Here is a 14430-nt window from a genome sequence, read left to right as displayed (position 1 = left end):
GAGGCTATTGTTTCTTCCATTAAACACGGGTCTTTTTTGAATAATAAATCAAGTATGCATGAGGAGGACATAGTGTGTTTTCTTTGAGAGCAGAGAAAACACTGCCCCATGTCTTTGTCCAAGAACACTGGATACACAGCATTGTATGACCAGTTGTTTGATAGAAAATCCACTGGATAAAGTTCATTCTAATTTACTATAAGTGTTATTTACCAAAGATCTACTCAATCCAGCTTCTGAAAGAATTTGACATTGTATATCATTGTGAATTGTTTATTTTAAGCATTTACTCTTGGGATGACAAGACGAACTATCCAAAGACACCACTTTGGGCTTTAGGAAATTGTTACAGGTGCGGTTAGTCGTGGTTTCCTTTGGTGCGATGGCTTCATCTGCATCTTTCACCCTGAGATATTTGTGTACTTTTTTTAATCTATTTTCAGTTTTGCATCCGTCAAGTGTTCGGGAACGTCATCCCCCTTGCAGTGAATTCTCTGGACATTTTCCTGTCAAATTCTCACATTGACTCGCTCCAACATTCTCACGCGAACACTTTAATTGTGGGTTTGGCAGGCAACAGCAACGGACATAAAGTCCTCCTCCTGAGAATGTCCGGAGTACAGTGGATGTCTGAAAGCAGCATGAGTGAGCAGGCTTGTGTATGTTCTGTCCACGTCCTCATGCAGCTGTATGTCCTGTCTGTATCGACAGAGACATCCGCCCCGCAGCACCAGTGGCCTTGAGTAGGAAAATACTGGTATAGAGAACCAATGGAAGAATAGATGAAGAAGGCGTCTGTTATATGCAACACCCATTCTGCATTATCTGACACACTCTTACAGCTCCGACCACATGTAATTGGTTAACTCACAATGCTATCAAAACAGCCAATATTTGCATGAGGTCAGCGAGGCTACACGGCCGACCAACAGAGCATTCAGTCTGTCACGCAGTGTCCATTAACAACAGGGAGCGTCAGAGGTTGAGTGAGTAGCTGTCATATGTTTAACATCAGCAGACACCCACACAAAGACAGCTCTTGTAGCCTCAAAACAAAGGAACATCAAGAAATAATGTTTTGGACTGCATTAATAGTAACCTCAATTACCCTGAAGTACGACAGTGAGAGCTTTGAAAGCTATCTGTGTGCCACAAGCGTGAGGGATTAGCTTTAAAGTGGTCACATACACACATATACATCCCATTTACTGGTAAATGCGGAACCATTTAGAACAAAAAACAGTTATTAAGAGTTAACTTACCCAGCTTTGAGCCAGTGTGTATTCTACAGCAAGCTTTAAATCACTCAGAAAACCGTGTGCGTAAATGCAGAAGTAAGACACTCTGGTCACAAGGGACAACAGCTGGTGACAGAACAGTGGCAGGTCCTGTTTGACTTGCTGGGCCCACCCACATTTACTCAATCTGAACACCGACGCACCCAATTTATACACACCTCAGGAATAATTGTCTGAACACAAAACAGTGTCTACTGATCACAACTATGCAGATTTAAAAACTGCCTCCTACTCACTGATCTGCAAAGAAAAACTGTGAGTGCTCTCAAAAAAAGCTTCAGGGTTAAAATGACTACATGAAAAAACATCTTCTTTTATCACCTCAGATTATAAAGCAGCTTCTCCTGCCGACCTTGAAGCTAATAGCTGTGGTTGTTACTGGAAAGACTGCAGCAAATTGAAAAATACAGCTCAGTCAGGAATCAGGTATTGAGTATTTTGAGTATCCTATTGCAATCGTACATTCTGAAAGCATGTCAATCGATATTGTTTCTGATGTTTAATCTTTTGAAAGTGTAGCTCAATGTTAAAAATAAAAACACATGAAAATCCAGGTAGAAATAGAGGCGAGAGGAATAAGCCGACAAAGAGGAGCCATCTGTCTGTAGCACAAAGACCTATTGACTTATAGCACAAAAACTCATTGCTGTCTTTTAATGACATAGTTACAAGGTTACTTAAATATCACAGCAAGTTGCATTAAATTGCACTGTGATGAGCCGTTTTACTACTTTCTTTTTTCCACCAAGGCAGTCAGGATTTGACCTGTATCTGTGTCTTTGGCAGCAGAGTTACTCAAGAAACTACAGAACCGGTTTGCTTCAAACTGGGTCAGGGAAGAGCACAATAAATTCAGAGCCTGTGTATGATGTTACCCATTGGCCCTGAAGGAGTTATGGGCTTTACTGAGCACCATTTTAATGTGCTCCATTAGAGTAGTTGTTTAAATTGTAGCAGCTGCTGACAACAGAAGACGAATGACGAATGGCTAGAGGGAAGAACACTAATTTATTACTGCTCATAATGCAAATCACACCTGCAACCCCTTGCATTTGGCTATGGCTAAAAGTACTGATGGGTTACCACCTGAATCTGTTTGAAATGAAACCTAACCTACACAGAATTACCTGGTTTTCATCAACGTAGCTTTTTTCAGAAATCTTTGGATGGATAGAAAGGTTAATAATGAAGATTAGATTGTTAAAGCTGGATGAAAATATAAGGTCAATAATGTAGGTTAGTTGGTTAACTCTGGGTGAATATATATAGTTAATAATGTAGGTTAGATGGTTAACTCTGGATGAATATATAAGGTTAATAATGTAAGTCAATAACTTGCTGGGAGGTTGATATTTGCTTTTCAGGCACACACTATGATATCTCGTCCAATCCTTTCTTCCCACTCTGTTTGTGTAGGCAAGTCCCACACACAAAGCAGTTGTTGTAATTCATGCAGGTGTCGACACTTACTCACTAAGCCAGATTGGGACATCAAAATTGAACATTGTGGTTATATTATTTTAAATATTTTCTTTTTTTAAAGCTATCTCTATGACTGGAAAAGGAAAAGCCAATCAACACGTGTCAAATGAGACTTAGAAGTCAGAGTGGAAACTACTGCGTGCGTTCAGCAGGGTCACGCAGATTCCAGCAGAAACAAGCTTCTCAGATGATTGAAGACAGAGGAGTTTGTTGAGTAGGGACACATTCGTGGCAGCTGGAAAATGACGTCACTGTGGAGGTCACATGAAGAGAGCTCTCTATCCTACAGTACTGACATAGAGAGAGAATGGACAGGCCAGACCCTGTGAGCCTGTTTGCACTGGACCACAGGCCACAAGACCTTTCCCAGGGTTGCTCTTCCTCTGTCATCACACCATGTGTTTATCATGTTGTCAATATATACACTTGTCATGTGAGAAGATGATCTATCTCCAAACAACAGCTTTTGGAAGCCAACTGATTTCCTTTCTTGCATGGTGAAAGAGATGAATAAATGTTAATTCAAGGTTAGCCTCGAGTGTGAAGCTACTGTGCTAATATATGCTATTTTAAATAGTAAATGGTCTGCATTTATATAGCCATTTTCTTGTCTTGATGACTTCTCAAAGCTCTTCACAGTACAGTTTTGCCATTCAACCATTCACACAGACATCCATGCAGTGTATCTATGTTCAGCCCCTTCACTCACAGACTGCCAACACAGCCACGAGGAGCAATTTAAGGACACTGAGAAATGGGGGAGACTGGAATCAAACCATGGACGTCTTGTAATAAGGCATCCCACTCAACCTACCAAGTCACAGTTGTCTGTGAATGAAAAGCAAAGAAAATAAATAGTTGGTGATCCAGGACACATGTGACTCTGGATGTGTCCTTGGTTGAGTGCAGAGCATATGATAATCCCCAGATATTAAGAGGAAGTACGAAACTATTGTGTGTGTGTCAGCACCTCATCGGTTAAGCATTTACTAAACAAAGCGTTCCACTGCCAGCTCCATGGAATTCAAGCTTTTGTTCTGAAAAATAGATGACATGTGGAGCGAGGAGGCAGCAGAAGGCTTGGCCGAGTCGGTGAGATTTGAGGTACACAGCGCACCTTTGGTGAGTGTCACCAGCTGGTAACCCCTTTGTAAATATGTCTGTAAATCTATGGGGTGACAGCTGAAGCAGACATGGGACACACACACACACACACACACACCATCAATGATTCCAAAATCCAAAGATTATGATAATTTAAGAGAAAGAAAGGCATACAGATCAGAGATTTGTACAGTAGACAAAAAAATTTGGCCGGTCCATATAATAGCTTCATGATTCATGGAAAACTGATCCCTTCTGCTCAAAAACCAATGGAGAAATGTTATACACCACTTACTCAGCGATAAGGCTCGCAGCGAGAAAACTGATTCCGACCACAAAATTCACCCTGAGACACAGAAGAGACATACTCACAGATGAAGCCGTTCTCCTTGAGCCAGTGGTGTGAGAGGAGGAGCGGGAACTCACGTCAGCAGAATGTCCGTCTGAGAGAAAGACACTGGATTAGAATTCCACAGATCACACAGCACAGCAAAATATTTGAAATAGAAAAAAAACTGGACGACAGTGTATTTGATTGATCCTAGATCAGCAACAAATACCCATGACGAGATTACAGACCCTCAGGGGCCCTGTAGTTTATCTCTGACAAGCATATTAAGGATCATAGATGTTTACAAAAACAAATTCCTAGACCGTATAAACATGTTTCGATGAGTCAGAGTTACGAGAACAAGCATTTTAAAAGTGCTTAAGCCAAGAGCAGTTTAGAAGCTGCTGGATTTCTTCTCTTTCCATGAGGAGTAGCCCAGTTTATATTTTTTAGAGTTTGCGCTTTACATGGCTGGCAGGAGAACCTCGACAGAAGGTCTACAACAACCAACTCAGACATTTGTGTTCTCACAAAAAAGCCCCTCCAGATAATTTCAGGAGATGATCAGGGGTTCAGTGCATGTCTGAAACCTGCTCTAGACGCATGACTTGTGACAATCATTCTTCCTGTATTCCCAATTAGCAGTTTTTTCACTACTGCTCCCACTGTGACGTACTTTGACCCAGTCTGATGCACTCAATGCCTATAGCGCAGACACAGCATGTATTCATCAGCTGAAAGCTAAACATCAATGTACAGCGTCAGAAAAGAACAGTATAGTAACCGCATCACCAGTAAGCCACCAGTAAGTGAGTCATCAGTCTGGCAGTCTGAGCCCTTCTTAGCAAGAAGCCATGGATGTACTGTCTGTGTCCTGCTGTTTCACCACCGACTAACAACAGAAGGACGGTCGCCACTTGAGTTCACACCACATGACCGGCTGCACAGCAGAAATGCTGTAAACTGGGTACTGAAGTACCCTGATGTTTAAAACGATATGATAACCTTTTATTACTTTGACCATGACAGTCTTTTAATATTGTCTTTATAGCTATAATAATCTCTATTATTATTATCTTGGTAAACACAAGTGACCCCACAAGCCCCATCTGCAAAAACATACCAAGAGAACCAACAAAGCATCTCGCCAACAGACCTTTAAAATTTAAAGTGGCGAGGCAGTTGAAATAATTGATGATGAGCAGTTTGATTTGGCTCTATCTTTTCCAGATTAACTATTTGGCATAAGCAAAAGCAATGTACACAGAGTAACAGAAACTTTATAACTGACAAGCCACTAAACATCAGGCGTTCACAAGTATGGAGATCAACAGCACCAGTCACGAATGATCAATTTATACTCAATCAGAGCTACATTTTAGTGAATATATCTTTCTGTTATTAAAAAATGTGCTCAGTATAGAGATCAGACCTCCATCAAGGAATTGATCTGGGTCATTTCACATCCAGGTACAAATATGAAGTTGACACTCAAAAGGGAAATAAAGAAATCTCACAATATTGAGTTTTGGGGACACCCGATTACTACACACCATATGACCATGATCTTATTATTTACAATAATCCGATTATTAATGCACTAACTAGATACATCTGAATGTAAAAACAAGTATATTATTCACTGCATGTATTGGTGAAAGACAGTCAAACCGATCCAGCTACAGCCTGATATCGATTAACACATAATATTTCATCACACACACGTTCTTGTGTTCACTTCACTTGTGTGACATTGAACCAGTGTTGAAACAGTGGCACACTTTGGGTTTCTTCATGCATTACCTCACATAGTGTGCAGCACTGTGGGAGAAGTCAAATAACTCCCTGACGAACAGTGGTGGCTTTTATTACCCTTCGCAAGGTTCAACACAAACAACCACTAAAATCCAAACGATATATTAAACTGTCATAGTCTGTTATGGTCAATACAAAAAGGTCTCTATTGAGTCTCTGTGTTGACTCATGTAAGACGCATTAAGCCCTTACTAGAATATGAAGTCACACTGGGTAACATAAGGGGGTCTATAAACAGGTTCAACTCAAGACTTTTCAACAGCTTCTTAACACTAGAAATTAAATTAGAGACCAAACTTTGTTAGACTCCTCTGTATCCTTCTTCTTCTGTGAGCAGAGTGGAGAACTTTTTGCTCTGACCTTTGGCAGTGACATGCCATAAAAATAAAAATATAAAGACCTCATCTAATCTGAATTTAAGACAATTTAATCCCTTTAAGTGCTTGTATTTTCTCAAATTAAATTTATAACATTCCACAAGACACTTTAACATTTTTAGGGACCAATGTCCCCTGCACTCTTAACCCGGATTTTATTTGAACTAAACTTGTTTAGTGGTCATTACTTATAATGTCTAGTTTCGTGAAAACAGTATGTCATTACTTAATCAAATGAGTTGTTTGCACTATTCACCTGAAACACACAACGTTACTAATGATGTTAAGCAGAGGTGACTTAGAATGTCGCTTTTCTGTAAGAAAGGGGAGGGGCCTATTTGAATTTCTGCTCGGTGGCATGTTGGGACATGCCTGCCGGCCCGGTGTGAGTGACTGTGAGGACACCTGCTGCTGCTGCTTCCAGAGTGATTTTCGACCGTGTCAACCCTGCGCGAGTTTGAAAGCCTAAACCAAGTGGAACGGTAAATATAATTTTCAGTAGCTTTCTGGGATATGTTACTACAAAAAAGACGGTCCAGTGGCCTTACAAGCTAAAGTTAACTCGTGTCAATGTGATTTTCTGTCGGCTCATAGATAGCTGCCGACCACAAAGCTTCAGCATTCATTTGAAAACCTTTTTTTCTTCTTTTGTTTTAAGCAGCGTTTATTAATCCTACACCAAGTGGGATGGCGAGTGTTTAGTTGAACAATCTGTGGATATCTCTGGGAACAGTGACCTAAAGGCTTGGTGTTAGTGAGGTGCATTATGATAGCACGTGCTTGTGGCTAACGCTAGCTATTGCTACTCTGTTCATAACCATATCTATTAAAAATGCGTTAATGTTACTGCAACTAAGCTGTTAGGCTGACGTTTTTTAATTTTCTCTTTCTTGTGAAAATGCAGTGGAACTGTAAGTACTGTGATTTTATATCTGAGAAAAGGGCTCACCTTTTAAAACATTACAGGTTGAAACATGGGAGCTACACCAGTACTGTAGCATTCCCTTGCTTACACCAAGAATGTTTGTGCACATTTAATTCCATAAATGCTCTTAAGGTACACTTATCTAAGATTCACCCAAATGCACAGGAGGCACACATGTGTGAAACTGCCCAAGTGACCTTTCATTGTCAGTTATGTGATTTTGCTGCACACTGCACAGAGGCAGTGTTTTTGACTCACCTGCGCAGTACACATTTAAAAGTTAATAACAGAGTTCAGTGTCCATACAAAGGATGCAACTTCCACACTTCTGTTTACTCCACATTCAATGCACATAGAAGTAAGATGCACAGAACAGACAATTGGAGGATGTTCAAGCCAGAAATTGTTTCAAATGTAACTATTGAAACTGTTGAGGAAGAGCATGCACCTTCAAATGACACCACTGATTTAGAGGACAGTGAGGATTCCAGCAACGACGAGCTCCATGATCTAGGGAGTCAGTTAGAGCACAACCTAGCTGCTCTTTTTTTAAAGATGCAAACCATCCTTCACATTCCAGAAAGTTCTGTACAAGATGTCATACAGCAACTTTTACAGATGTGTGAACTGGCCCAGCCGCTGCTGCATAATTCAGTAAAGGAATTTTTAAAACAACACATGGATGTGGATGATTCAACTGTAAGGCAGTTAGTCAAGGCTGCCTCAGAGAGCAATGTCATACTGAGACATTGTGGCAAGGATGGCTCCTTATCAACAACTAAAAGGAGAGCAAAATATGTGAGCAAAAACTTTGCTGTAGTTAGGCCAGTAGAGTATATTATCGATCAGGGAAAGAAATCTAGTGCTGTATATGTTCCTTTGCATGCCATGTTACAGAAAATGTTGAACAAGGCAGATATTTTAGACAAAGCTCTTCCAGTAAAAAAGCATCTGCCACACGAGTACAGTACATACAGAGATGGTAAATACTGTAAAGAAAATGACCTCCTTAAAGGGGAGGAGTTCAAAATTGCTGTTGGACTTTACATAGATGATTTTGAAGTTTCAAATCCTTTAGGGACATCTAGAAAGAAACACAAAATGTGTGCAGTCTATTGGGTGATAGCTAATGTCCCATCAAAATATAGGTCCACCCTCCACTCCATTCAGCTTGCTATTTTATGCAAAACAAATTATGTGAAAGAATATGGCTATTCTAAAATTCTCCATCCTCTGATTCAAGATCTGGTTTCTTTGGAGCAACAGGGTCTATATGTTGAGAATTTGGGAGCTTGTGTCAAAGGCACAGTGCTGTATGTGGCTGCTGATAACTTAGCTGCTCATTCTCTGGCAGGATTCTTTGAGAGCTTTACAGTGGACAGGTTCTGCCGGTTCTGCATGGCGACAAGGAGCGCTATCCAAGAAAAGGAGGTAAGCTCAGCCACCTTTGAACCCAGAACTAAAGACACTCACAACCGACAGGTGCAGGAGGTACATCAAGATCCCACTTTGGCCAGGGAGTATGGTGTGAAACGAGGATGTGTTTTGACTGACAGTTTGGAGCACTTTCATGTGGTTAGTGGTTATCCCCCTGACATTCTGCATGACCTCTTAGAAGGTGTTGTTCCTGTTGAGTTAGCGCTCTGCATCTCAGACCTGATATCTAAGAAATATTTCACTTTAGAGACACTGAACCATGCCATCAAATCTTTTGCATATGTTTTTAGTGACAAAACTGACCAGCCTCAGCCTATTGCCCGAGGCTTTGCAAACAAAGGCACCATAGGTGGAAATGGCCATGAGAACTGGGCTTTAATCAGACTGCTCCCACTTCTTATTGGCCAGAAAGTACCTGAAGGAGACAATGCATGGACCATTCTGATGCTCCTCAAAGATATTGTTGAGCTGGCTGTAGCCACAAGGCACAGTGAAGAGTCGATACATTTCCTTGATTGCAAAGTGTCAGAACACAGGGAACTGTTGCAAACCACATTCCCTAATTACAGATTACGTCCAAAACACCACTTCATTGAGCATTATCCTCAAATGATAAAGGCATTCGGTCCACTGTCAGATGTCTGGACAATGCGTTTCGAGGGAAAGCACAAATTCTTCAAACGGGCCATTCGCAATGCTCACAACTTCAGAAATGTAGCTCTTACACTGGCTGTAAAGCACCAGAAAATGATGGCTTACTATTTAGACACAAGTTCCTTTTTCAAGCCATCAGTTCAAATGGAAAAGGTTTCTACAGCATCAATCACAGCTTATCCTGAGAATGTACAGCAAGTGTTCAGCCAGAAAGTTCCTCAGCTTGCAACAGTTTTGGTTGCATCCTCCATCTTCATTGATGGAATTAAATATTGTGCTGATATGATACTCTCTGCTGGCTCTTGTGCTGGCCTCCCGAAATTCCAGCAGATCAAACAGATTGTGGCAGTTAATGCAGAGATCTTCTTTGTTTGCAACACAATGACTGCATGGTACCATGAACATTTCAGATCATTTGAACTCTGTGGCAGTATCAACCCCTCTCTATGTGTGGTGCAACTCAAAGAGCTAAATGATGTTTTCCCTCTCTCAGCGTACAGATTTGGAGACAACTTAATAGTGACATTTAGGCGTTTTATTCAGTGTTAAAAAGCCAAACATGATCTCTGCAATAAGTCCATGCAATGTGGCTTCTGATGAGTGTAAATATAGGCTAAAACAGTCAATACTTTGCTGCTTTTTCCAGAGACATGCTAAACTTTTACTTTTTGATGCACTGCACTTGTCACATAAACATTTGTATTTTAAGTTTACTGTTATACTTATACTACTACCCATACCAAGAAAAAAAAAGTGCATTGAAATTAACCAAACTACATGATTTATCGTATCAACTATCTAGCCAACTGTTCTTTCGGGCCCTAATTATTATTTTATTTCCAAGATGGCGGCCCACCAGAAGATGACCTTGAGGGTCATTCTCACGGAGGCAGACATAAGAAAAGTCATCCTGAATACAAGGCCTACCACAGTCAAGGATTTGATAGACAAGCTTAAAGAATCACTTGGACTTGATTACAACTGCAGTCTCCAATACCAAGACCCTGACTTTAATTACGAACTATGCAATCTGACAGATATTGCGGATCTTCCAGAAAAACCAACATTGAAAGTCATCCCTATCCTGGAGCTGCTATCAGTCTCAATGTCTGATGACATTTTGAATGACACACACAGTACGGCAGATACGGAGATCCTCTCCAGATCATCACAGGAGCGACAGAAACATTGGCCAGAACAATTTGAAATCCCAAATTTTTCTGTCGATGTGGCATACAGACTCAGGCAAGCAGATCAGCTGTTTTTTCGTGACGGCACACCCCTGAAAGTATCTAAAGAACTGAAGCATGAGATCCTGGAACGACTGGCAGAGAGCATTTACACATATACAGCATATCCAGATAATGCTCAGTTTGAGAACGTTGCTGCAGCAATGATAAACAAGCACCCATGTCTCCAGGAACGAGGCTCAACCAGTCGCTGTGGTGGTTGGAAAAACAGTCTAAAATTCAAAATGGGAAATTACAGAACAAAGTGCAGAAGATCCGGATGCCTTGATGTTGCTGTGAATGCAGGTAAACGGGGAGCGCATTCGGCAGAAGGAGAACCAGCTAAGAAAAATATTAAGAAAGCAAAAAAAGGAGAACTCAACTACTTGCCCAACTTTCCAGAGGGATTTGATCAGTCATCCCTTGAGGGTGCCCGCAAAGACTTAGTTGATGAAATGCAGAAGAGAGAACCAAATGGAAAACCTGTGAAACAGATGATGGACTTGACATTTGCTTTGAGAAGAAAAGAGGTGGTGGACTCTGAACCTGCCATAAGCACGATGATGGAACGCTGGCCTGCTCTATTCATAGAAGACCAGGTATGTTCACACATGATATTCTCGCCACCAGGTCATATTGAGGGGTGGGTGAAGTGTTTGAGTCTACAAAACACTTAAAAGCACCAATACAAGTGAAGTAACTTGTGACCACTTCTTCAGGCGTAATTAAACTGCAGAAAAAAACCTAACATGTCTCCATTCTGCTTCCATCAGTGGTGTCATCTGAGTGTCACCAAGCCCTGACATTCATATTCGTCTCGAAACTGCGTCATTTACACCAAGTTTTTAGCCTAAATGTCCTCTGATATCCTCTGGAGTCTGTTCACCCTAGCACACTCCGCACAAGCCCTCGCCCTAGGCTGTGCAGTAGCATAGCTACTTCAGGTAGTGGACATTTTGGTGTAAATGACGCAGTTTCAAGTTGAATTTGAATGTCGTAACCTGGTGACACTCGGAAGACTCCACACGAGCAGTATGGAGGCATGTTATGTTTTTCTGCTTTATTACATCTGAAGAAGTTGTCACAAGTTACTTCACTTGTATTGTTTTTGTCTGAAAGCTTGTAAAAACTTTAAATGATACATATTTTTAATGTAACTTTGTCTGTATTTTTCAGATCTACATGGAGTTCAGAAGGATTGTGGGAAAGGACCTCAAAAAAGAATTCTTTGATGGCATCGATCGGCACAGTCCTCGTCTTGTTGAAATATTTCGATGTAAGAGAGGAATCATTGGGCAGCAGTTGACTCAGCTATCACAAGAGACCAAGGTTGGTCCATACCCATCCTGTACTTGCATTGTTTTCACAGCTTATGTCATTTTCCAAAAAAGTTGTACTTTATTAATTGTGCAGTACAATACAAATTTTGCTTGGTTATTTGAGCACTCGCATACAAACCATTAATTTCCTGTCATCCACAGTTTCTAACTCTTGTTGTCATATTACTCTCCAAAAGACTACAGAGCCAACAGATATTCGTACAATGATGCTCAGAGGCCTTCCCATCCTTCTTCAGGACAACCCCAACGACTTTTTCAAAGCTTGCTTTGTAAGTAACCTCTTTCTTTATCAAAGGGTATATAAAATTGTGAAAGTATAATGTTGCTTTTTTTTTGGTGATGTGTTTGTTAATTTACTCCTTTAATCATGACCAATTCAGCCCTCCCTCATGTGTCGCATTATCCCATGACTAAGCTACATTGCTAAACGTTACTGATGTTTATTTAATGACAGAGATGTCTTTGTGCTCTTATGTTTGTCTTCTTAAGGACTCTGATGATGATGATTCCTACCAACACATCGACATTGGGATCCTTCTTGTTGAGCAGGAAGGTGCAATGCTGTCATCTTCCATGCATCTCTATCCAGCATCTTTGAAGATAGTCATTGAGGGAAAAGTGGTGATGGGGAACATTGAAGACCTGCCGAGGGCTGTTTGTCTTCTATTTGGACTTGCATACGCACTTCACCTCAACTACCCCAAGTCGATGAAGCACACATTCCAGTTCATTCAACAGGTACTTCTATCGTTGGGCCAGAGTGCGTTAAAACCAAGGTTGCAAACACTGAAAAACCAACTTCAAATGTAATGATCCTAAGTGAAGGTCACTGTGTCAATGTGGTTTAGGTCAGTTCATATTCAATGGATGGTCTCAAAAAAGGCCATGCACCCACAAAAACTCCAAATCCACAAGTTGCTTTGCCCTTTCTACATGACTGTATCTGTAAAAAAAATTCTGTGTGTATATTTCTGACTGTAGTTTTCTAACGAACATAAATGAAGATGTTAGCACTAGATGTATAATATGTATAATTATATATAAAGTTTCGGTCTCATATGGACAAATCCACAAGCTTGGTGTCTGGCTACATGTGAATAGCACATAACAAAACACAATTTCGCACTCGGACACGCACTTGACCCCAGCTAGTGACATCATCACTTTCAGCCATCTGGTGCTGCTGACTGCATAGCCATGATGACATAACTAACTCACCTGTGCCCACTGAGGCAGGAAAGCTTTATAAAATTGGAATTTATAGAATTAGTTGTCAACTACAACACAAGCTTCAAATAACTTAATTCCCCCTCGTCACGATTGATAGAGGAAACGTAAAACAGCTTTTTGTTATTTTGTATTATACAAGACTTTATTTAAGTTTAATGACAGACAGTCATGTCCAGCCATGTGTGTTCCATGGTACAATATGTGTTGTGGTGTATGCTCAGGACTGAATATTGTGTTCACCTGATTGGAAAATTGACACGGTTTATCTGGCCTTCTCCAGTCAGTTTAAGTTTTAGAGGCTTGTAGCCAGTTTATATGTCCTGTTGTTTATACATACATCAGATTGTTAAATGCTTTGTTTTATAATCCCTCTCAAACTAATTTTTATTTAGTTTATTCAAGCTATTTGAGAACGATTGTCATGGGTGGTTTACTTGCCTTAGTTTATAACAGTACTTCTAGCAACAGTGGAAGAGGCCGATTACGCTTTGTTGTTTATTGTTCTAATAGGTGGACAAAAGTCAAAAATGTCAACACTGACTCAGTGTTTATTACTTTGTGGTATGTAAAAACTGATATAAGTAAAACAAATGTTCAGCCACTTGTATTGTACAGTGCAAGATACAGAGGTGTATGTTTGACTGCATTTGGTACTCAGTTGATTTAATACAATCTCTAAAACAGTGTTACATTTTTATTTCCAGTTTAGTTAAGTCACTGATGTATGGGTCATAATGTTTACAAGGATATAGCAGCTATTGTTATACAGTACGTCTGTGATCCTTCACCAAACAAAGTGTTACAGGCAGTTTTTTTGTATTACTGTAATACATTTGAAATGTTTTTTCAAGAATAAAATACATTGGAGCATTTATATGTATTGTTTAATGTCTTACTTTTCATTTGATTTTGTTTAAACAATGCATTTTGCAAACTCAATATGATTACATTAAACTTAAAGACATCACTTACATTAACAAAAGATTTTAAGTAGAGTTAAATAATGTTGTAGTTGTTATTACTTAAACATGTTAGTTTGTTTAACTTAAAATTATAATTTCAATTCACTTAGACTTTCTAGTAGAATTAATTTATGTTAACTTATGATTTTGAGTTTAGATTACTAATGTAAACTCGAAAACGTGGACCAAATCAACTAAGGTTTTTATGTTAATACAACTTAACTTGTTTAGTTTTTACCTTTTGTA

General features: G+C 39.9%; 1 protein-coding gene and 1 long non-coding RNA gene across 2 annotated transcripts; both read left to right on the top strand.

Moving 5' to 3' along the window:
- The first annotated feature begins 6835 nt into the window (after nt 1–6835).
- Nucleotides 6836–10665, top strand: LOC133018748 (uncharacterized). The gene is made up of 3 exons (XR_009682822.1): nt 6836–6889; nt 8687–8763; nt 10268–10665. It is a non-coding gene; the product is annotated as an uncharacterized LOC133018748 (long non-coding RNA).
- A 53-nt stretch (nt 10666–10718) lies between these two features.
- Nucleotides 10719–14096, top strand: LOC133018429 (uncharacterized). Its single transcript, XM_061084796.1, has 4 exons — nt 10719–11251; nt 11829–11981; nt 12169–12261; nt 12482–14096. The coding sequence occupies exons 1-4, from the start codon at nt 10817–10819 to the stop codon at nt 12800–12802; spliced, it is 1002 nt and encodes a 333-aa protein (XP_060940779.1). The 5' UTR covers nt 10719–10816; the 3' UTR covers nt 12803–14096.
- The last annotated feature ends 334 nt before the right edge of the window (nt 14097–14430 follow it).

This window comes from Limanda limanda, chromosome 13, assembly GCF_963576545.1.
Source record: "Limanda limanda chromosome 13, fLimLim1.1, whole genome shotgun sequence".
NCBI classification, from domain to species: domain Eukaryota; kingdom Metazoa; phylum Chordata; class Actinopteri; order Pleuronectiformes; family Pleuronectidae; genus Limanda; species Limanda limanda.
The sequence above is the reverse complement of the archived record's forward strand: the minus strand, read 5'-3'. Positions and strand labels throughout refer to the sequence as shown.

What these genes read in the sequence shown, in the direction of transcription:
- LOC133018429 (XM_061084796.1), top strand. Translation starts at nt 10,817, where the DNA reads ATGATAAACAAGCACCCATGTCTCCAGGAACGAGGCTCAACCAGTCGC. An exon ending in CTCTATTCATAGAAGACCAG is followed by an intron (nt 11,252 to 11,828) that starts GTATGTTCACAC and finishes TGTATTTTTCAG; the next exon opens with ATCTACATGGAGTTCAGAAG. An exon ending in AGCTATCACAAGAGACCAAG is followed by an intron (nt 11,982 to 12,168) that starts GTTGGTCCATAC and finishes ACTCTCCAAAAG; the next exon opens with ACTACAGAGCCAACAGATAT.